The sequence below is a fragment of the Anser brachyrhynchus genome, assembly GCF_964034855.1.
Source record: "Anser brachyrhynchus genome assembly, chromosome: 15".
Taxonomy (NCBI): Eukaryota; Metazoa; Chordata; class Aves; order Anseriformes; family Anatidae; genus Anser; species Anser brachyrhynchus.
In genome coordinates, this window is record NC_137733.1 from 6,654,633 (window position 1) to 6,678,302 (window position 23,670).

Below are 23,670 nucleotides of genomic sequence, written 5' to 3' on the forward strand. Positions count from 1 at the left end.
GTCCCAGCAGCGCCCAGTAAGGCCCCGCTCGGGTGCTCACCAGCCCCTGGCCTGGCAGTGCCCCGCAGGAGGCATCCTGCAGCCGGGGTGAAGGGGGCGTGCGGTCACCTCGCCTCGGCAGAGCACGGGGTCAGGGCACGGGGCCTGAGCAGCTGAGGAGAGGCAGGCACCTGCATAAAGCGACAAACAACTCGCAAAAGAGGTTTGGTTTAATTGAAGACATTTAGAGAGAGGCTGACGGTGGCAGCACGATGCTCTTCAATAAATAACGGGCTGTGAGGCAGGGATGTGACGGACGCCTCAGGACAGGGTGACAGGGCAGCAATACACACAGACCAGTCACGGGGCCCCGGGGGATGTGCTCAAGGGCAGCAGAGGAGTGAGGGTGTGTGGGGGCAGGATGCAATGGTGGGGGGAACGCCAGTCCCAGGCCCCCAGGAGCGATGCAGAGATTCATTCTGGGACAGAGACAGCAAGTGCCAAAGAGCCAGGAGCTTCAGTTGCTAAATAAACCCATACAAACCAATAGAAACGTTTACGTAAATAAGAAAAAAAAAGTGGTGACCCAAATGAGGGTTCCAGGGTGCTTTGGGCCTCCCCTGCAGCGAGGAGGGACTGTGGGGGCCCGTCCCCCCACTCCCCTGCCAACAGGAGGAGGACAGAGCAAGGAGCGGTGGCTGCGGTGGGGACAGTGGGGGCAGCCAAAGCCCCCCCAGCGCCTCGGCAAAGCCAAGGCGGCGCCAGCTCCCCGCAGGCTCAGGGCTGGGGAACCCGGGCGAGGCACCCGCGGGGGCTGTGCCGGCTGGGAGCCCTGGCGCAAGGGGCTGGGGGCAGCCGCCTCCGCTGGGGCCCGGACCTGGGGCAAAGGGTGCTGGCGTGTGCCGGAGGGCTGCGTGCGGAGAGCCCGGCCCCTGGGACGTGGCGAGGGCGCCTGTGCTCCTGCCACCCACCCCCGTGAGCTGGGGACAGCGGGCGCGGGGGCCACAGGACCCTGCCGCGTGCACGGCCAGGCCAGGGGCACAGCGGGAGCCCCCTGCCCCTGCCCGCTGTGGTGCAGGAGCAGCTCAGGTGAGCTGGCGGCGGTGCAGCGGTGCCCCGTCCCGCGAAGCAGAGCCACTGCGCCGCGGGCTGTGCCGGGCTCGGGTCCTGCACTGCTGCAGCACACGGAACGGCCGCACGGCCCCCGGGCCCTCACGGTGTGTACCCCAGCTCCCCTCCCTGCCGCAGCCAGAAGCCTCAGGAGATGAACCACAGCTGAAGCCGCGAGCACCAGCCCGGCTCGTCCTGCAGCTCCCTGCCCCAGTGCTCTTTCTACATTTTTTTTTTTTCCCTATGTAGGCCACAAAATCAAGCCCCTCCAGCCCCGCGCTGCCTGCTGCGTTTCACCTAGCGCAGCCTGACCTCACGGCACTGCCTGCATCGCTGAACTGAAGCAGAAGGAGGCGTACAGGTTGAAAGGGGCCTCAGGAGCGTGCCAGCTCTACAGCCTCAGCGCAAGGCCACTGACAAGCTCAGAGCAGGGTCTCGCTGCTGGAAGGGCCCCACAGACGGAGGCTCTCCACGCTGCGCTGTCCTCACGCCAACATTTTTCTCCTATCAGCCTCTCATTGAGCCAAACCTAGTCTAGCCCCGGCAGAGCAACCCGCTCCTCCCCACAGCACAGCCGTCTACTTCCCCAAAATGCCGTAGCTGTAGGCCATGGGGCCTGAAAAACGCTTCCTGCAGCCAGGGCTGGCAGGCCAGCAGGCGAGCTGTGAGCAGGGCGTTCTGTGGGGGGGCTTCGGGCTGAGGCAGCGCCCAGAGCAGCGCTGGCAGCAGTGCTCAGCGCCGAGCTGCTCCCGGCCTCCTGCAGGAACCCCCTCCAGGAACCACCTGCAGCAAGCTCCCCTCCTGCACCCTTTTACTATTTAACGCCCATCTTAGGGCATTATGAACACCAAACTGCCTCTGTACATCATGTGGCCTGCAAGGCCTTACCGCTTTCTCTCCTCCTAGGTCTAACACTGCCCCAGATCGCGGCTCAGCCCCACTCCCTACCTGCACGCTCGGACTGCTGCAGCTCACGCTGCCTTTCCTTAAGCCCCAGTTTCAAAATTGGCATGCAGGAGGGGCGGGAGGAAGGCGGTGCTGAGCAGGGAAAGAGCCTCAGGCAGGGAAGGGGAGCAGGTACCCCTGCACCTCAGACACAGACGCTGGCTCAGCTGCAGCAGCGACTCCCCCCTTAAAAGCCAAGCGCTCGCTCCCCAACCCTCCGAGGTGCAGGAAGGGGCCTGGCCTGGCTGCAGCACGCGGGAACCTCGGGGCTCTCCCCGCAGGCTGCAAGTTACGTGCCGGTGAGCCCAGAGCCTGCCCGGCCCGGCCACGGCGCGTCCGCAGCCAGGCCACGAGGCCCCCACAGAGCCGCAGGGAGGGTGGCCGAGGGCACAGCCCCATGGCGCTGCCCACAGAGCGCAGCCTCGAGCACGCCAGCAAGCAGCACTGGGGGCTTTTCTCCAGCAGAGAAGAGCTGTCGTGACCTGTGTGCAGCTCCCACACCCGCGGCCCTGCAGGAGCGCGCCCCAAGGCCAAGGGAGGATGCAGGCAGGGGAAGAGAAGGGAAGGCTGCAGCAGCGGCTCCCCAGCCCCAGGCCCCTCCTCTGCGAAGTTCCAACTCAGACAGAGGCAGAAAGATCTATACAGTATAATATATATTTCACTATGAAATAGCAATTTCATTCCCTGCCTTCTACTCGATGCGTCCTGAATTAGGTACTTCTTTTTTACGTCACGCCAGAGGGCTGGGCTTGTCTCTCAAGCGAGGCACGTGCCCTCCCCGCAGTCCCTGCCAGGGGGCAGGAAGCAGGACCCAGAAGCAGCCGCCCAGCTCCTCACCTCCCCCTCCACCGGGGCAGACTGCGGCTTCTGGCAGCAGGGGCCTGCCAGGGTGCCTACAGCTCACCTAGGTGGTTGCTCAGTGCAGATTCACTACCCTCGTTCACACTGCCATGTGTAGCTATGGCATGGAAGCAGCAACCGAACCCCTCCACGTCACGTATACGAGTACAAGCAAACCGTGCAGAGGAAGGGAAGTGGCAGGGGCCGTGCAACACGCACACGCACACCGGTGACGCAGAAGGCCCTCGGCACCACCAGCTGCCTCGCACGAGAGCCAGGCCTGCCCGGGCAGCGCTCGCAGACCCCAGCCCACGGGGGTAGGTCGGGGCTGCAGCCGGTTGAGGGCGAAGTCTGCAAAATCTTGGTCAATCTGTGGAATAAGGAGTCCTTTTCAGGGGGCTGGGTCACTGACCGAGAGCCATCATCTCTGGAATCAGTGCAGAGCCGGATGGTTCGGGAGGTGGAAGGAAGAACGATCCTACAGGAAGACAGAGAGGGCGTCTTAGGGAAACCAGTCGTTACAGGTCTCAAAGGGTACCAGAGAGCCACTGTTCTGCAGACGTTTTGTCAGAAACGTGCGAATTGGCCATCAGTTATTGTGCTCAGACACTGTGTTGGGAAATAGTGAGGACTCAGTTCTGGGTCTTTCAAGCTGGTCTAACAGAGCTGGGAAAAAGGCCAGAGACAGCAGGGACGAGTTGAATCTGCTGTAAGAGTCTGGGCTCAAGTAAACAAGATCAGAGTTCAAATTCCCTTCAAATGAAACCAGCACGAGTTCGGCTACCAGCTGGAGGCCAGAGCGCAGCGATGCCCGAGGCACCTCACCCTGCAGCTCGCACAGCAGCTTCCTGCGGGGCTCTCGGCTGCCCCCCGACAGCGGCCGGGCACATCGCTGCTGCGCTGGCAGAGAAGGGAGCTTCCCCTCGGGTACCTACCTTTGGTTTTCGTACATCTGCTGAGCAAGTCACATCGTCCGGCTATATTCAATGCCACTCTTGGCAGAAATGCCAGACCACGGCAGAAGGCTGCAGAGAAGGCTCTGGGCTTGTCGATATATCCTCTGGGGAATTGAGCACGGGCTCAGACTGGCTAGCGTTGATCCAATGTGCTGTAGGTAGTCAGTGGACACCAGTTAAGGACAGTGACTTTTATAATCTAACTTAAAAAATAACTTACAACACTCTGTGGACTTGCTCAAGAGACCCTACGACACAGCGAAGGCTGCTCTGCTCAGCTATTTAGACAGATCTGCTCCTCACGTTACTCGACTGCTCCTTTCTATCAAAAGCAGGCCTACCTCACACCATAAAAGAAGGCAATTTGGGAGCGCTCGCTCCAACTTGTGTGGAAATACTTAATCAAGGCAGCTGCCGTAGTTTCCTTTGCACTCCACAGCAAGTTACTGTGGGGGCTGCAATCCATCCACCTGCATTAAGAGATCTGGACTGTTTAGCTACACCTAGGAAAGGTCAAGTTTCTTTTCCATGATCCAGCAACCTGAAGCAAATTCCCAAATTCAGTTTGAGAGCAGCCTGCTGAGACCCACAGGCCAGGCCAGAGACACAAGGGATCCCAAGCAACAGGAAGCAAGACCAAGGGCTTTTCTGCCACGCTGATGGCCAAATCCTGCAGCGCACAAGCCAAAGCTTGCCTCGCACGTTGGCTTAACACGAGCATTTCTCCATCACAGGCAAACTTGCTCCAACTTCAAATTCAATTTACTGTGCTACACTGCCTCCTTGAACTGTTCCCAGAGGATCTGGGGAAGTCTAGGCACAAGTGGGTCACTGTCAAATCTGTCTAACGTTGCCTTCCTTCTGGCTTCAGGGAAATCAGTTCAATTAAGCTCACAACAGAGCAGGCACCAGTCCCCAGATATAGCCAGGTCACACTTTGCTAGATTGCCATCTTAACCCTAAAACATGGTTTGGTGTCTGCTTCGCATGCGTCACTGGTAATTAGGCTGAAGGTAAAGGATATAAGATTGTCCAGGGTGGATGTCCACCATTGATGTACAGAACGTAGGTGAAGCCATCTTTGAGGACCCCTCTTATGGAATAGTAATAGGGCAGATAGTGGTGCTGCTTAAAGTCTCTGTTTTCGTAGAAGTTTATTGCTGTGTTGTTAGTGGTAAGGACGTGCAGGTAGATGGCTTTGCAGTGATCTTGGGCAGTTGTTGATATATGGTCTTTTAAGCTTTCAAGCAAGAGAGAACCTGTTGAAGGAAGGAACGGCAGAATTACACAGCGTAGCTGCTTGCTAAGGGACAGCACAGGGCCTCAAAGCTCCCAGCTGAGACCCCGGGCACCCAGCAGCTGAGCAGCAATTGCAGCCCACACTTGAGGACCCCAGATCCCACTCATTCCCCAGAGCTTCACACGGGCATCGAACAGGACAGCACTCCACGGCTTTAACATGAACCTCACCTCAGCTATGAGCACGGTTTCGCAGAACAGGTTTGTAAAGACAGAAACGCTTCTGATTCAATAACCACAAAGATAAGTCAGACACAGAAACCTGCCGGTGATACTCATCCCCAGGCAAGCAGCTCTTGGCTTTGGGTAAGGCCAGTGAGTCATTTTCAGTGCTATCAGTCCCATCATGTTTATTTTAGAGCCATTTAAAACAGCAGAGTCAAAGCAGGACTTTACAAGCAGGTTATTGCGTTGTGTCTACTGAATTCAAATTAAAATAAAAGAATTGGTAGGATTTTAAGTCCCCTTCTTAGGAGAAGAGGTGAGGCACGGTCTCATTCAACCTGTCTTTGCCACAGCCACTAGCCAGCAAGGGAAAAGCAGAGAAGGGCGCAGAGGATATTCCAGCCACGGAAGACTAGCCCTGGAAGTTCATCCAGGCAGCCTCGGCATGGCCCAAAGGACCCACAGAACCTGCAGGGCTGACTTCCTCCGTCAGGTGCAGCAGAAATCCTTTAGCTAATACAAGCACACAGATGAGATTTACGCTGCTGTTTCACAACCCCCAGGGCACAGATGATTTTCGGCAGGGCCCACAGGATTTCGGAGCAGAAGTCAACAGCACTGACCCTACGGTTACGTGAGACTTAGTAGGAATTTCTAACAGGCAAGTACAAAAAGACACTTAGAGACCTCAACAGAACAGTTTGATTTTGTTATGAGATAGGCCACTCATGACTCACAGTAACCCAACTGCCCTCTGGTTTAAGAATAGCAGAGAACCAAAGTCTTCTAATGTCTGCCGGAGAAAATTCAGAGATTTAGTGCTTAAAAGTGTGCCTGGGCTGAAAAGCCTCCTGCGTGAAAGACTGGAGCTTCAAACACAAGTAGAAAAACTCTTGAAAAGGGAAAGGTCTCAGAAAAAGCAGCAGCAGGAAGCTTTTTTAGGTTGTTTTGCTACAGGTGCAAGTCCAAAGATCTTCAGAAAGCATAGCAACGTGCTATCTAGATTTAATGGATACAGGAAATGCTGATACTGAAAGGAGAAAATTACAGCAATATGGAGCTGAAAAAAATAGGATTTGGAAACTGAAAGGGGACTCAAAACAGCCACAGTTTTACAGAACAGAAGACCCCCTTGCTAACTTTTGAACATTATTCTGTGTAAGCATTTTCTTCTTTGTATAGAAAATTCAGATAAAGTAGCATTTCAATTTAAGTTTTAAATGCAGCACTCCCACTGAAGTCTCTTCTAGTCACTTTTTAATGCATCATACCAGTTTGTACCTTTCTAAACATGAGTGGGGAGGAAGGGAGGACTTGAGGAAAAGAAGCCGATACCTGTATCCACTGAAGAGACTGCAGATGTGCAACTGGGTCATCCTGCCAAACCTGGGCTACTTCCTTTTGCAGATCAAAGATGCAGATCATGCTTGAAATTGCACCAGAAGGGCACTTGCTTGATGACAAAACACATCCTGCTCTAAACGGAGCTAGGCCCCTTCTGACTGCAGATTTCCAAATGGCTGCAGAATTGCTGCGTGTTGCAGCAGGCATTCAGAGCTGACCTTTAGGTGCACTCGACAGACTAAATCAGGTCTGAGTTACACCCTTTTCCCAGTTCATCTTTCCCTAAACATCTGTTCTATTTAAGTTGCAAGTTTAAAAGCAGCTACTTTTCTGCCTCAGGTACCAGGCTTTTGATACCCATGGAAGAAAACCAGAAGCCAGGGAGTACACGCTCCCCTTTTGTCCCTACCAGACAGGCTTCAAACCCTGCTCCTGGATGAATGACAAAGTGCGAGGACTGCTCAGCCCCAGCAGCTCTTCTCAAACTCTCGGTGCAGACAGCAGCAGGAGCGCAACTTTTTGGTGTGCTCAGCTGTCCCCTGGGAACGAGAGGGACTGCGCTCTTCAGAAGTATTTGTACATTGTGCTGCACTTACACCAACAAAAACTTCTCAGTGTACCTGCGCTACCAACACAAAGGGGATGTGAGAGCATCACCTTCCCGACTGCTGGGACAAGGCACAGACAAGCTTGTCTCAGAAGGTAATTGGAGTTAAACGGTGCAGCCCTTCAGTCATGCCCAGTAGTCACATGGGGCAAGTAGGACAGCAACAGAATTGTCACGTAGCAGCATCTTACCTATTCCATGTTTCCTGAACTCCTTCACCACGCCAAGACTTAGGATGTAAGCAACTTGAGTGTCCACAGGAAAACTGGAAGCTAGGATGTCTCCATCCTGAGTAGAGATACGAAAAGCTGTTTAGTAAGATATGTGGAGAGACAGAGGAGAAAGCAAGAATCCTGCACTGGAACACCTGAAAACAAGGCTATAGCAGGAATTTTCCCTTCACTGAAGAGAGTCCTAGCTGAAGCTTCTGGGAAAGGCGGTGGGGAGAAAAATGAAATGAGCATGGTCCTCTAGGTGGTATTCCTACTTTCCTATCATCCTTCCAATCGCAGAGCACAAATCATCATGTTTCCTCACTATATGTGTTAGGTCTCTAAGCCCATAAATACCTACACTCTTCACCAAGAAGGATTCAAATTGCCATTTTTGGAGTTATACATCGGTGTCTAGATCAATTCCCTGTAGTTTATCAGCAACAGTCTTTATTGCCTGCATTCTCAGTCTGAGCTGTAGTGCCGCGGAGGACAAGAAACACGCTCCACAGTCCCAGTTGCGTGGAACAGCATCTGAACAAGCCCCTGGCTTTCAGTTTGGCTAGAACAAGAGCCTTTTGTTAGAGTTGCTGAAGACACAGTTTGACTTTGAGTAGCTCTGAGGTGAAGCCAGACGGCTAGAGTGAAGAGACCAGTGCCACTCAGCGCTCTTGGTTCCTACAAGTGTTACTGACCGTTCCGTTTAATCATGACACTGATGGCCTTTTAGAAGTTAGGCACTCTCTGCGTTGCCCCTGTTTTGTTTTTAAGCCACTCTCCTATGTTGTTCTCCCTACAATAACCTGGGGGGGTCTCTGATCTCACTGTCTTCAGTGACCACCTCTTCTTCACCACTCTGACCATACCGTACCGTCTCTCCTGACCTCCAAACTGCCATCCCTGTGGCCTGAAATTCCCGCAGATTGGTCACCTCTGTTTTGTGTTCAAGATAGTGACAGCAAACAAAGGACGCTCGCTGCTGCAAGAAGTCACAGCTCTCAGGAGTGACTCACTCAGTATGGCTAAGGAAGTTCATGCCTTGCATAAGAGAGGATCAGGTTCACTATCCCACGAGTGCACATACCTCAGCCACTAGCAATGACCAGGCACACTGAAAACAGGCTGGCAAAAGAATTATTAAAGTGGCTTTTAGTCTACGACTGCATTACCTGATCCCTCCTCACAGCACATCAGGCAGCAAGCTTCCCATCAGACCACAGCTGGCCAGCCCCAGCAGGAACAGGCTTTCCAGTAACAGGCTGCTCAGCAGCCCATGTTCAAACACATCCCACCACCCATGCCTCATTAGCTGGAAATCAGCACGTTCTTGCTTTTTCACAATTAACTCACGACAGCTCCTGAGCAGAGGGGGGAAAAATACCCCAAACAGGCTCCATCCCAATTAACCACATCAAGAAGTGAGATATCTTGTACTGAAGCAGAGTCCTCCTACCTCTTTATGCACCTTTGTTCTGCTCTTGATCTCTGCTACTATCATTCCCACGATGGAGCCTCTGTATGTGGCTGCGAGGGAAAAGAACTTCTTGTTGGAAGTGATATCTCGGTACCATGAGTCAGGGTACCTGGGAAGGAAGAAAAAACAGGAACGTTTGGAGAACAGATCCCACAAGAGCAGACAGTGCTACAGCCAGCATTGCACTTCACTTCCAACAGGTAGCAGCATTTTCAAGTGCCAGTCACTGGAACTGCAAGGCAATTTTACACAAGACTGAGGGAGGGAAGCTGAAAGGTCTGTCTTCTGCAGGGAAATATAATCAAGTAGCTTTGGACTGACATATGGCTGAGCTCTTTCTATGCTACAAGCTTAACTTACTCCATAAAATCTGGGCCAGTACGTTATCTACCTTTCCTGACTTAACTGTTGTATGGTACCATGAAACAAACTGCTGTTGTACCCCATTTGGTAGCATGCTTTTTTCCCCCAGTCGCACCTAAGAAGCCACGGAGGTTGCTCGCGTAATGGTCTCCTGCCTTGCTAAGACAAACCTTCATTTTACATTCATTGCCCAGAGCCTTCGCTTCCATCATTAGAAAGTTATTTTTATATACAAGATTCACCCGCCCTCATCAAACAGTGTAAAGATCTTATTAATTTGATACACACAGAAAAAATACTGCATATTGGTACAAAAAAAAGTCACATCACCAGCTCTGGTTACCCTTCTGTGCTACCAAAGGGAAGGTAGCGTACGCTCATTTAGGTCCAAGAGAGAATTCAGCATGCCTTATGTTTAAAATAAATCCACAAATTCTAAACTCTAAAAATGCTTTTGGTGGTTTGCTGAATTGTACACAATCTTAATTATAACCTGCTAAAATCCTCTACAAACTTTCTTGAAGGTTAAAAAAAATAAAATACTTCAGAACTAAAGCTGTAGTTTCCCTGGATACTTTCAGCCAGAAAGCTATTGCTGCCCTCCAGAAAAACTCCTCACTCGTGTGCTCGTGCAGAGACGAGTGCTTACCATTTAGGGGCCCAGGGAACTAACCTAGGACACCGAGATCAGCTTCCGCCCCAATTAAGTCTTGGAAGCAGCTTGTGTGCAGCTGCACAAAGTGGCAGAGAGGAAAGGCAACAGTCAGAGGGGGAGAAGGCAGCAATGCCGCTTCCTTCAATGGCACCGTCAGCAGCTTCTCATCAGAAAGGTGCTCTGCAGAGCCTGTCTCACAAGGGCTTATGTTCACCTCAGCATCACCACTGCATCAGGTCTACTGTGGGACAATCCAAACAATAAAAGATGAAAATGCAAGTGGGCTGGGTCCAGCGAAGCAGGAGACAACAGAGCGGGACAAAGCAGAGGACAAGTCTCCTTTAGATCTACAGAAATGCCTAATATTAAATTGTTTACGATCACAGAATATATTTGATGAAAAAATCTGTGAGGCCTTTGACACTTAGTTTTGCACAAGTTTCCTCTGTCCAGAGGTTTGGTCTCAACAAAAACCCGCTTCAGAGGCTGCAAATGGCCCAGCGAGCTGGGGACGGCTGAGCATGCCCTGCAGCACAGTGCTGCGGGAGAAAAGGGGACCCCAAGTCCACAGGCAAGTACTGTCCGGTCTCCTCCCGGGACATTCAGAGAGACAGCCCCGTAGGAACAGGAGCTCCCTGTTGGTTTGGCTCACTCTGAGAACGCTCTGCTGGCACACGTTCGAGAACACAACTTTATTCCACAAGCACAGGGACACTATTTCTTCCTGGAGGTATGATCCTTTCCCATGTCTTACACAGTCCTTCCCAAGAAGCTGATCCACCCCCTTAATTACAAAGCCCCCTTTTCTGCCAACGGCTGCATTTTGAACCTGCAGATGCTGTTAGGGCTCTAAACAGCTCCTTAACAGGGACACCACCACAGCACGGAGAAGAGTCGGGACGCGCTGCTCTCTTAGCAGCAGTCCAGATGGCTGCAGAGCCTCCAGCCTCAGCTCTGAGCCGGAGCAGTGCAGCTTCACACCACTTGTTTCCAGATCCCCGCCACCTCATACCCACAAGCAGGAACGTACTCGATTGGGAACCAGTCACCACAGAGCTGTTTCACTGTGTCTATGTCATCGTGGCAGAGAAGACGCAGGTTTACGTCGGAAAGTGCAGTCGGAGGCACCTCCTCTGTCATTCACGCCTGCAAGAGAAGAAAGCACGTTAGGTTTGACAAAACGGCCTCTGACAGCTTCAGGCAAGCATCTGTGCAAAGGCAGCTCCCAGTACCAAGGGAATTCTCTTCCGAGCAGAAGAAGTTTAAAAGAGCCGAAGCGAACTGCGACATCATCAGCTCGAGAAGCGACCGGGACCCCCAGTGCCGAGAGGCTGGGCACAGCTCACAGCTCACTTCGTGTCCTGGCGCAGCCCGCCGGCACCGTGACGGTCACACAGGTGACAGCTGCGGTGACAAGCGCTGATGCTGGTGCGAAGGAGCACGCAGCACAACAGGGACCAGAAGAGCAGAGAGGGACGCTGCATTAAATGCAGCCAAGAGCATGCCAAGCGTGCCTTACAACGCATGGAGCTCTTCCAATCTCTGTGCGGGATCAACACTTTGTCAAAACAAAATTAAACAAAGAGCTTAAAAAGGAAGCACTACTAGAAGAACATCTACAAAGCCCTCTTACACAATCCTCTGATCTCCACTTCATATGTAAGTAGGGCTTTTAGATTTTATTTTTTTTTACAAATGTCTTTTTTTTTTTTTTTAAAGCTTACGCTGGAGAAATGGGACGCAGTTTCCCCTCATTTCTATGCACCACAACTCCCCAGGTGCTGGCTTTGCGGCTCAGCAGAGCGCATTCAAACACAGAAATCCCCAAAGCCCCCTCTCCTTCACCACAGTATGGCCGCAGCCCTGCTAACCATGCACAGGACACTTCCAACGTCCTCAGATCTTTTTAAAAAGCTATCAGATGGGAAGAAGCAGGCTGTAAGTGGCTGTAAAAGCACGTACAGCATGAATGAAAATCAGAGCTTGAGAACACGCCTCAGGACAAAGCCCCCTGCCCGATTCCAAGCCAACAGGGCCAGCAGAGGCAGGGCAGGGCACAACTCACTCCGCAGCCATCCACCTGCAGCTTTCTCACTCTCATTCCAGCCCTCCTAGTGCCAGGTCAAAGAACAATATACCCTTGGTTTAATCAGATTTCTTTTTCCTTTGCTTTCTTCCTCAAATTTTAGGAGGTCCAAATCTTGGTTTTGAAACGCTGAGTTACAAGGAGAAAGCTGCGCACAGCAGCACGAGTGCACGCCCTGCTGCAGGAAGGGACGCTCGGCTCTCCGGTGCTCTTGCTTTGAAGCTCGGAGACTTGAGAAGGAACCGATTTCAGCACGCTCCTGCTGGGCTGGGTATGCCATTTGAGCAGCTTCATTTAAAAATCCCATCAGCTCCACAATACTGTAGGACAGGCTCCGGGCTGGGAAAAAGGAGGGAGGAGCGCGCAGGAGCGCAGCAGCAGAGCAGCTCTGGCCATGGCGAGGCCCCCGGCCCCCTACGTCGCTTTGCTTGCAGGCACTCGGGTTTGCAACAGCAGCGCTCTTCTTGCTTGTAAATCTTCTAATTCCTGAGAAGTTTCAATGCTCCTATAAGTCAATGCCCTTTCTCAGTCAACCATTTAAAAATAGTCTCAGCATTGACAAACTGGAGGTAAACGAACACCCGTGAGAGCGGCGTATTTTCGATACCGGGCAGAGAAGGCGGGCACCTAGGAGCACTGAGCCACCGCTGCAGGCGGGGCAGGGCCAGCACAGGACACGTTCTTGCAAGGATTAGTTCGTGTTTCTCTAACGCTGTATTCTCCAAGAGCTAGGCAGGCATCGTGCATTATCCTGGAGCTGAAGCCAGCCTTTAAAATAAACAGACAAATCCACGAGCACTCTGTTGAGCGGGGTAACTCCCCTCCCAGCACCAGGCGTGCGAGCACAGACTCGCTCCGTCCGCTTTGCATCACGCGACCAAATCTGGGTGCTCTCGCGCATTTAAAGAAAACTTAAATGAAAGAAAATGTAGGGCCCCTGCCTGGCACCACGTGTTTCACAAATACCCAGGTGAACACTCAAGACCCAAGCCCTGTCCCTCCGCGCAGCCTCGTGGCTTGCTAGTGTTAGCAGAGCCCGGAGCAGCCCGGAGCCCAGAAGCAGAGCCGATACAAACCCTTTTTCAGCCTCCCAAGTGTTCCAGCGTATTCTCAGGGTGGCGCCGATCTCTCAGCTTTACATCAAATGAGAATCGCTTTTCTCTGTCTACCCATTTAAAGCCAGATCTAAAAACGCCAAGCCCATCTGCTTCCAAAGGCTGCTTCACGAGGCGTGCGCCACGGGCCCTGAGCCAAGCGGCCGCTCGGCACCCGCTCATTGCCCTGACGAGCGGCTCGGCGCTCGCACTATGCCGCTGCACCAAGCCAGCGGCCCGCAGGTGCCGAGCCCCCACGAGCCTGCAGGAGGCACAGGGCATGCGCGAGGTCGGCAGGAAAGCAGCGGCCTTGGAGAACACAGCAGAAAGAGAAACTCCAATGCGCCACACACGCATAGGAGGGCACGGTGCCTTCTGGTTAAGCGCAGCGGAAAAGGCTTTGTAAGAGCCCAGAGACCCAGCCCCAGCCCCAAATCAGGCCTGGTTTTTTCAACTGTGCAGAAAAACGGCTTGTGAGACTCGCACTTTAAGAATTGCCTTTCCAAGCTAGTTTTCTGGGTTAAGATACCTTCTCCTGTGGGCTGCACTGGCAGAGGCTAGGCGTTTATAACAGCAGCCATACAGCACTGGAGCCAGCTCTGTTACGCTATGTGCTGTACCAGCAAAGAGCTCTTCGGGGCAGAGAGGAGTGAATCCGGGGACTACTGTGGATTATTGCAGGGAGCACTGTGGAAACCTGCAGTTAACAGCTCACTAGAAACCTACTGCCAGGTCTTCTGCAGACACGGTGTCAGGAGGTGCTTTACGGAAGCACCAAGAGCCACCCACCTGTCTGTCTGCCTCGGGGAGGGCGTAGGGCAGGAGCACAAAAAAAGCAAGTGTTTGAGACGGTGTTTTAGGCACGGCTTGATACCCACCGTGAGAATGAAAAGTTATCAAAAGGCTTAAGAAAATACAGGTACGAAGCACTGGCGAATAGGAAGCTCGAGGGGAAATGTGGAAGCAAGCTAGGGTGCCATTTTTGGGGCAGGCGAAGCGAGGCACAGCAGCAGTCATCATGGCCAAATACAACTGACAACTGATTAAAATGGCATGTTATCTTACAGGGAATGTTTGCTTGCAGAGACAAGCAGTTCCTATAGGTTCACAGCAGTCCTACCGCTAAGACGTCCAGCGACCTACCGAAAGTTGCTGTAGGACTCGAAGGCCCTTCTGGCTATGGCACTCTGCAGCCGTGCAGCGCGTTAGCAGCGTTCAAGGATGACAGTTAACGGGAGTGACAAAGTGTGGAGAACAGGACACACTGTCACCACTGCGATAATCAAAAACATTTATCCCATGAGGTGTTTCAGTCTTTTTCTAACCACTGCTATTTGGAAAGAAAAATTAATAAGTTCATTTAGAGATATAAAAAGTGTGAGCATCCAGGACTTCAAGGGGAGAGGAACCATTTGGACGGCACAAAGAGGCCACGAGCTAGTGGGCAGCTAATGCGACCTGCAGCACAAGCAGGAAGGTCGGAAAGCTGAAGGTGGAAAGTGGAACGTCAGCACTGCCAGCACTCCACTGAAATAGGCTGGGCCACCCTGGGCAACGAGCCTGCCATCCTCGAGGAAAAGTAAAGGCAATTTAGTGAAAACCACAGAATTTCACAGGACAAGGATTTTGTTTGAATGTGAACTGGCCCACTTTTTGTGGCCAATCACTTTGGAATACACAGAGCCTTGTATCCTCACAGCAGCCATCTAAGAGGCAACTAGTTGCCTCTAATTAAAGCGTCAAGTAAACTAAGATCCCACATGCATGGATGCAGAAAGAAACAACATATCCCATGAAGGTATCCACCACAAAAAGCACTTAACTACCATTGTATTTTCAAGAGACCTTTGGTCACTCTGTCTTCAACAGTGATAGAACAGAACACACCCAGAAAAAACTACACTGTTTTTAGCCATAGAAAACAGTAGACCAGAAAAGGGACCAAACTCCACATGCTCACTCAACATCCTTTCAAAAAGGCAAAATCAATCATATTTCAGGCACTTTCACATGTGCTTTACAACTAGTTTATAAAGTAATTACTGAAGCTGCCTACAAACCTGTAGCTCATTGGTACACGAGCTAGCAAGTTGGCACTTGGCAAAGATGAAACCGGCCACGACAGCACAGAGCAGCTAAGAGCAGTAGAGAGAAAGGTCACTTGCTCTCAGTGCTGGGAGAAAGGAGAGCAACCGGAATTAGAGACAGCAGACAATCAGAAATGCTTCTGCACTCCCCAGATTTGCAGCAAGTTGCGGAAGAAAACGAAGAGAAAGTTGTGAGATTAACCACGCACAAGCAGCCGTGACATGGGAGCGACACCACTTCAACTAATGACAGAGGAACTTCAAATCCTCATGCATAAGCTGATTATCAGCTGTGACAGTGTTTCATAATCATTATTATTTTTTGGCCTTGTCTGAAGCACCTACTGTCTGTAATCACAAGCAGGCGACACGATCACTGCTCCTTCTGCAGCCGGCAGTCTCCGGGGGCTGCAGGCAGGATGCAGGCTAGGCGCCTTTGTCTCTTGGGAACACTTGAAGATAGGTTTGGTTTGCACGTAGCTCTCAAGAAACTGGAAAGGGTTGCAGTGGGTACCTGCAGGGAAGAAGAACACCTGCTTTAACAATTAAGAACTTAGATATTCATGAACTACTGCCCACATGGGAAAACACTTAGACCAAGTCACACGAAGAGAGCTAATGAGAAGGCTCTTTGTGGCTCTCGGGGCTACGAAGTTCAGGTTGTCCTTTGATGTGGTTTTGTAGCCACCTGCTGTTTAGCCCCTGCAAACCAAGTTCCACTTTAGTTTTCTGTAGCTGTCCAAAACTCTTTCCAAACGCCCAACCCCTCCGTACCTGGGAGGGGGTGGTTGATTTTGGGAAACAGATGTGAGGATGGAACCGCACCCAGCACTGCTGGGAAGGGTGCGACAGCTGAACATGGAGCAGGCGAGACCAAAGATCTGAGCAATCTGCCAGCACACACAATCTTTCAGTCCGCAGAGAAGTCTCAGGTTTTCTGGCCACACAGAAAAGCGAGGTTATAACGAAGCACCTGACAGTAAGGTACGGCAGAAATTAACTCACGTAGCATGCCATTGCACATCTCCAGCACAACCATCATAGCTGCTACCAGAATTTATTTCTAAGTCTCTCCTTTCCTTTCTCCCATTAGAGAGAACTTGAGATCACGACGGCAGCACAATTAGAGCAGCAAAACACTTGAGTGAAAATAAAACCTCACCCACATTTGCTGGCAACGTTCTGCCCTAAGAGCTGGCAGGATACGACTGCGCCAAGAGAAGCTCCACCTGTAAGTACCGCTTCTAGAGTCAGCCTGGTTTTACAGGGCAGAGACATGTTGGAATTATGAAGAAAGAAAGCCAATATCAGCATTAAAGATACCTCTAGGACTCGATGGACGTTAGAAGGGCCATGCAGAGGTTTAGAGGTAGCGTAAACCTGCTCACCACTGCCACACCAAGACTCTGAGTCGTGACCTCTGAGGCCATGCAGTGGCTGCTGCAAGGCAAAACGCACGCTGCGGCCCCACGCAGCTAATCGAAGGAGCTCCGATCCACTTTTGGAAACCCGCAGTGAAATTACCTCGTTTCTTTTAATAGCTTCTTCTCGGGTGTCAGCCTGTTGTTCAGGTGACAGCCACGGTCTGGGACTGCCACAGCTGGCACAATGCTCTGCCTCACCAGGACACCCTCACCTGATGAGCTAAGGTTTTAGGGTTGTGGATGGATCGCGCTGTTAAACGCTGGAGGCAGCTCCGGGGGCACCCCTTCCCAAAACAGGAAAGTTAGCAGCAAGCAGGATTCATAACTGAGCATCCAATTCCCTTAGCTACCTAAAAACTGCAGATATTGTTAATATACACATGAATTTCAAGCAAACTACATTTAAAGTACAAAGGCTTTGAGCGCCTATAGCAGTTTTCTGCCTTGCTTCATTGAATCAAACACAGCAAAATGTTACCTCTAAACCCCAGATCTAAGAGAGCAATTTTGGCCTTACGTGCATTGGACAGCTGCAGAGGAACCCGCCATACACTCAGTAATATTTGGCAGTAATGGGAATACGATGAACAGAAATAGTAAGTACGTTAAATAAATAAGCTGACTTAACATGCGATTTAAGATTACAGCAGAGTGTCAGATCTAAACTTACTACTTAAAAACAATGTCGTACATACTCAGCATCGATAAGCCCTAGCTTTAATGAATTGAAGGTCAGCATTTCACACTTCTGCCCAAAAAGCAGCGGAGCCTCCAGCTTCCAGCAGCAGCCCTGGGGATGGGCAGGACCCCTGAGTTACCAGCGCCCACCCTGTGCACTGACGGGCGTGTGGGCAGCGACCTATTTCCACCACCAGTACCTCCAGCTCCCACCGTGCAGGAGCAGGTCTCATTTTGAGTTTAGCTTAGAATCAGCGCTCCAAATTCAACAGGGTGTTCAAACGCAAGATAAAGCTTGATGTTTACTAGAATTTGGCAAAAAGCTGCTTAAATGCTTTCGAAAATCCCTCAAGCAGCTCCATGCCTTCAAAGCCTGGCCAAGCGATCCGACGAGTTAAGATTTCCCCTGTTCAGCACTATAGGACAAGTTTTAACACTGATTCTGCCCTGTGCATCCTGCAAACATAGGTTGGGTTTGAGCAACGAACAACCTTAAGATGCCATTTTTGTGAATTTTTACTTGGACTTCCACTTCCACCCAGATAAGCTCATGAAAATCCCAAATAAAAAATTTACGCCGCGGACACGTGCGCAGTAGCAGACCAGAGCTGGGTTTCCCTGCCTGGAAAGGCAAACACTGGATTTCCTTGCCCTGGAGCTGCTGCCCCAGTAAGGGCAGCAAACCCTTGTTTGTGACTGCGTGGACGGTCCCCAGGTCCCGGCGATGAGACTTCCAGGGAAACAGAACACAAAGTGTTTAATGACATCTGGCACCCTCCTTCGCTTGCAAACCAACAGGAGGTGGCAAAGCCTGGATGAAGTTTTAAGAGCTACTCAAAACGCAGGGCAGGAGCACGTGAGCTGCGGCCGAGCACCGCAGCGCCCAAACCAGACACGGGCTCGGCTGCTGGCAGGGGAGCATCACCGCGGGAGCTTGCGTGGCTCCGTCTCTCTGCCCCGCACCATCTGGCACGGGGGATTTGATTTCCATTAAACCATTCCATTTGAACCAGCCAAAGGTCTAATTCCAACAAAGAAGTAAAGATTTCCCTCCTGCATTTCATTTTAAGCTTGCTGCGTTTTTAGGTTACTGGTCTCGCAGGGAACGTTCCACACAGACAGCCCTGCTATCGAGCTCCTTTTATTTAATACAACGAAACTGCAACTAGATTGGTAGATATGATGAGTTCATTACCAAGAATGTCAAAGAGGTGCTTCTAGGACTTAAGTTGACTTTAACAAAGCAAGAGGAACCGACGTTTTAAAACCTTCAAGTATTTGGTTTGATACCTAGCTCCTACTTCATCTGGTCATAGAATAATAAAAAAAAAAGGTTGGAAGGCCCCTCTGGAGGGCAGCGGGCTCGATCCAGCCTGGGCCAGGTCGCCCAGCACCACAGGACGGCTCCTCTCGCCGCGCGCAGAGGGCGCCTGAGGACAGCCCTGCGCCCCTAGCACCTGCAGGAGATGTGAGGTCCTGCAGAGACACGAGGCTCTGTTAGGTCAGAGGTGGGACTCGGTGATCTTGGAGGTCTCTTCCAACCTAGATGACTCTGTGATTCTGAGGACGAGCGGGACACGCTGACGTGGCCGAACCGCTACAGGAGGAGCCCCTGCAGATTTTTCAGGGGCTCTGCCTTCTAGCCGCAGTGAAGCGTTTGAGAAATATAGGCGTGTGTGGATAAAAATGATTTTCAGCCTTGAAATTAATTCTCTGGGGCCTATTGACGCCTACCAATGCCACGTCCCTGGTTAACCTACTAGACGAGGTGAGGAAAACGCTCCAGTGAGCCCACCACATGGATCTCTTCTGTTTCTGCTCTGGGAAGAGATCAAACACAGGCAGTAAGACAGCTCACTGGAGACATTCCTGCATCTGGCAGGAAAAAAAAAAAAAAAAGCCCACAGCTGTGTGCCCCCCGAGCACACCCACGCCTTCAAACTGAAAAGCCTGGGAATTAAACATGCTGCCTGCCCTGCCACCGCCGCTTCTGCCGGGAGCCCAGCGCGGGCATGCCCCCCTTCAGTCGCCACTGGGTGCTCTCACCTCATTTACTTCACGGAGCGCTCCCGCTCCTTCCAGGAATCACATTCAGGTCCGCTCAGGACGAGCGATGAGGGAGCCGCAGGAGACGTGGTTCTCCTTGCTTCCAGCACGTTATGCAAACCGATGGAGCTCGGCGCTCACAGTCGAGTAGCACGGTGAAAATGTCACCTCTCTCGTATCCTTCACATCCTACGGGATTGTCCCCCAAAACTGCCAGCACTTCCCTAAATCAGCAGAAGCAAGCAAGGCTGTTTTAATGGGAAAACTAGGACAAAACCATAGATTTTATGCCTTGGTCTGAAAATAATACAATCATCTGGCTGAAACAGGCTCTGATGCTGTGATAACGTCATGCCACGGAAGTCCGTGGCTCCTTTTGATCTAGGCGTTACATTTTTCTTTAGTTTCTGCCAGAACCAAAAGCAGCAAGCCCAAAAGCTCTTCGCAGACACCTTGTGACTCAGCTGCACGCACCTGCTCAGGACTTGGTGCTTCTCATTTATGCTCCTTCAGCGGCAACCTCCTCCGGCGCACAGAACTGATCTCAGCTAGCTTTCCCCGCAAAACCCCCTGGGCTGTCACGTCTCAAACTCACGCCGTTAGCCCAGCACCCCGCACGCAGACCCCGTCTGCCCCAGGAAACAAGCCGGCAAGAACGTCTCGTACAGAAAGCCGCAGTTATCTCAGCACCAGGGAGACCGCGGGGCAGCCTTGGTTTTAGAGAACCACAGTGTGGCAGCGAGCCCTCGGGCTCCCCGCAAAAACGAAGGGCTTCTGTCTTCCTGAGCTGGCTGGAGCAGCACAGGCAGGAACGCCACCCGTGCCCCCCCGCCAGCCCGGCCTCAGCACCAAGACCCTGCAGGCGTCATTTTAAGGAACGCGTTTGCCCCCGGCTCTGCGCTTCACCTCCTGCTCTGCCCAGAGCAAGGCACACACCACAGGGCGCGGAGCCAAGCGCACAGGATCACCGTAACCACCAGCTGGCCTCCTGCCGGGAAGGCCCCGAATTTGACACACACTGCGAAAGGACATTAAGGGAGGAGACAAAACGTAGCGCTATCTGCGCAGCAAACAGCAGTTATTTGAAACGAGAGCACTTACTGTTAGGGAAATCCTTTTATACTCGTACCGCCGGTCCTCTGGGCTCCCGAGGTCTGCTCCGTCAGCCTTCCAGCAGAAGAAACGCTAGCCTCCCGGTCGCGAGTCGCCTTCTGGACCGGCCCTTTACCCTACAGCTCTGGCTGTGTTACTGAAGCTGCAGATTTCATGCGAGCCGGTACCCACGTAACGCGTCTCTGAAGCACACTGCGAAAGGCACAGCTTCCCGCTGCCCCAGATAGAGCCATTCCTCTGGGGAACGGCGAGCAAGAATCGCTAAGAGGGTTTTGCTGTTAAATCTCTCCTTGTTAAGACGCGGCAGAGAAAATCTGCTTCGTGACAGCAGCACTGCAGGGAGTTAAAACCGAAGGGTCACAACAGAAGCGCGTTTGCAACAAGAAGCTCGCTAGAGGAGAGACCCAGCACCTTGTAAATGCGGAGCACGGCACGGTTCCAACAGGCAGCTGCTCCTCCAGAAGATGAGGAACCCCAGGCAGCTCATCACGCATGCAGGCCCGCTGCCATTTCAGGATTAGAATAAACAGCTCCACACAAAATGTACGTAGTGACTAAAAAAGCCAGGAAATCAGCCCAGCGTAGCGCAAACACTGGGAGAGGGAATTTCAAGCCTGCCTCCATTTCCCAGCCGCCGTCCTCGTTACCACGCTGTCGGTAAAACCCAGTCGCTCTGCCTACACCAGCACAGGAGACACTAGCAACTAACTTTGTAAGGGCTGAAAAAGATATTCCTTCCCTAGCTGGCAGACAAGCTCCCCCGGTTCGCTCTTCTCCACGATCTTGTACTTTAAAGCTGTGCCAGCGGGGCTGCTTTTCTTCTCCTTCCTCGGCGTCTTCCAGCGCGAGGTGTCCCCGTGCGACTCCACGCACCGCTGCTGCTGCTGGGAGCTGGCAGCGTTCAGAGGAGACGCTGGTGCAGCCGGCTGCTCTTACGCCCGCAGCAGGAAGTTTAAAACGAGAAATTCCAAACTGAATGAAAAGCTAAGGCTGGAAAACTGACCGGCTCCAGCTCTACCTCTCCGCTAGGAGGAAAGCGTGGGGGTGGGGGCAGGCGGCGCGAGACACGAAGCTCTTTGCGACGCCCGCATGCAGCAGCGACGCCGCGGGTCCGCAGCGAGCACAGGGCAGAGCAGAGCTGGGACGGCTTCAGGATGGGCTCCGCAAGCTGCTGCCAGGGAAGTTCCCCCGCCCCGCACCCCCACCCCGCCAGGTATCCGCACCCGCGCTGTCAGCGAGGGCCAGCGGCCGCCTGCAGGGGTTTCGCCAGCTCCTGCCCACCTCACGGTGCTGGGGGCAGCGCGGAGGAGAAGAGGAGGAGGAAGGCTCCTTGGCTCCCACGCAGGCACCCCCCAGAGCCCTGTCGGACTGCGCTGGCCCAACACCACTAAAAGCTCCACGCAGAGAAAAGCCGCCCCCCGTGCACATAAGGACCATCCTTCCTGGGGAAGGAACAGCAGCAGACAGGGACAAAGTACTCAAGGAAATAAATACACGCGGTGAGCTAAAGGCTCCCTAAGCTCCCAGCTACAAAGGGCTGGTTTCCTGATTTCCGCCAGCAGCTCCCCCAGGGTTCCATGCCATCCGAGGCCAGCCTCGGTACCAGGAGACGCGACGACACCCCTCTGGGCTAGGAAACCCCTCTGTTTTAAGAGGGCATCCATAAAACAGCAGTTTCTCTGCACCTTGCCCATCACCCAGACACGTCAGGGCACCTGCCTGCGAACACACCCCGCAACCAGCTGAGAGGCAACAGCAGCAGCGGCTTCAGAGAGCGAAACGGCGCGGCAGGACAACGCTCCGCACGCTACCGCACCCTCCTCTGCCTGCTGCCAGGCACATGACGACTAATTAAAGCACCAATTTCCGAGGCAAAACAGAGCTGCTCTTCTAACCTGCACAGTTAAAAGCACCTCCTTTAAAAGCCTGGTGCTGGGCACGACCCAGCGTTGCAGCGAGGAGCACGAGGCTGCCCCAACGTCACCTTGCAAGTGGAGGCGTTCCGTGCTCCGGTTACGGCACACCGTGAGGGTCACCAGCTCCTATTTATTATTATATTATTATTATTTGCATTTAAAATATCGTCGCTTCTTAGAAATCTCTTAGAGCTCATTCATACACTCAACTGGCTTATTTAAAAAAAAACAACAAACAAACAACGAAATGAAACAACGACAAAGAAGAAAACAAAACCCGCGCGCTGGCACGCCCAAAACGTTACCAGAAGCATTCCCCTTAAAAGCTTTTAAAGAAAAAAAAGTCACGGGGCGGGGGGGGGGGGGGTGAAAGGGAGAGTCTTCAGCACACTGAGAAAGGAAGGAAATCCAGCACGCATTCTTATCGAAAGGACGCTCCCAGCTATAAAACGTCCCCAGGTTCCTAACAACGAGATGGGAGAGCGGCTCTGCCCCAAAGCGGGGCCCGGGCTCGGCCGGGGTGAGCAGAGGGCAGAACCCCGCAGGCGCTCGGCCCCAGCCGGCGGGCCCCCGCGCGGGGTGCGGCCTCGGAGGCCTCCGTGCAGCCGCCGGGAGGAAGCCGGGCCCTCGGCACGTCGAGGCGGCTCCCGGGAGCTCAGCAGGCTGCCGGTGCCGGCCCCCCGGGATGCCGCAGCGCACAGCCCGGGGCCCGAGCGGGCGGGCGGGCGGCGTCGGCCCGCGGCTGGGCGCAGCAAGCCCCGGGCTGAGCCTGAGCCCGTACGAGGCAGCGGGGAGGGCCCTGCCCGGCCCCGGGAACCCAGCCCGGTGCCCCCGAGGGGGGAGGGAGACACCGGCCGGGTGCCAGCCGCGGGACCGGCACCGGGCGGGTCCCGCCGGTTCCCCCCCCGCCCGCAGCCCCCCCCCCCCCGGTCCCGTCGCGCTCACCTCGGGGGGGCGCGGGGCGCGCTGCGGGCGGGGCGGAGCGGGGCGGGCGGCGCCGGGCGCTCAGCGCATGGCGGGCGGCGGCTGGGGCCGGGGCCGCGGCGGGCACCGACCGGCGGCCGCTTCTCTTCCGCGGGCACGGCGCAACAACGCGCGGCACCATTGGCTGCCGCCAGCGCGTCACCGCGGCGGGCGCAGGCGCGGCACGGGGCGGGAGGCCCCGCGGGGACCGGACGGGACGGGGCCGCCCCCCCACACCCCGAGGCACCCCCGGGAGCCCCTCGCTGCCCGGGCCGCTTCCTGCCCGTCCCCGCCCCGCCGCCCCCGAGCCCCCC

General features: G+C 53.5%; 1 protein-coding gene across 5 annotated transcripts; it reads right to left on the minus strand.

Moving 5' to 3' along the window:
- Positions 1-191: 191 nt before the first annotated feature.
- Positions 192-23,473, minus strand: NAA60 (N-alpha-acetyltransferase 60, NatF catalytic subunit). Of its 5 annotated transcripts, XM_080557214.1 has the most exons (8): positions 15,991-20,414; positions 15,562-15,730; positions 10,980-11,095; positions 8,911-9,040; positions 7,437-7,533; positions 4,855-5,089; positions 3,810-3,995; positions 192-3,352 (listed from the first exon to the last, which is right to left on the minus strand). In XM_080557214.1, exons 3-7 carry the CDS (start codon positions 11,087-11,089, stop codon positions 3,839-3,841), a joined length of 729 nt encoding a protein of 242 aa, XP_080413340.1. In that variant the 5' UTR covers positions 11,090-11,095; positions 15,562-15,730; positions 15,991-20,414; the 3' UTR covers positions 192-3,352; positions 3,810-3,838. The 5 variants fall into 5 exon arrangements, with proteins under 5 accessions (XP_080413340.1, XP_080413342.1, XP_080413341.1 ...); XM_080557216.1 differs by lacking the exons at positions 15,562-15,730; positions 15,991-20,414 and adding an exon at positions 23,339-23,473; XM_080557215.1 differs by having other exon boundaries at positions 15,558-20,416.
- Positions 23,474-23,670: the final 197 nt, after the last annotated feature.

Bases quoted from the DNA above. Each gene is read 5' to 3' on its own strand.
- NAA60 (XM_080557216.1), bottom strand. From the start codon at position 11,089: ATGACAGAGGAGGTGCCTCCGACTGCACTTTCCGACGTAAACCTGCGT. The intron at 9,041-10,979 runs GTACGTTCCTGC...CTTCCTTCCCAG, and splicing joins GGTGACTGGTTCCCAATCGA to GTACCCTGACTCATGGTACC. The intron at 3,996-4,854 runs ATATCCTTTACC...ACTGGTGTCCAC, and splicing joins CATCCACCCTGGACAATCTT to TGACTACCTACAGCACATTG.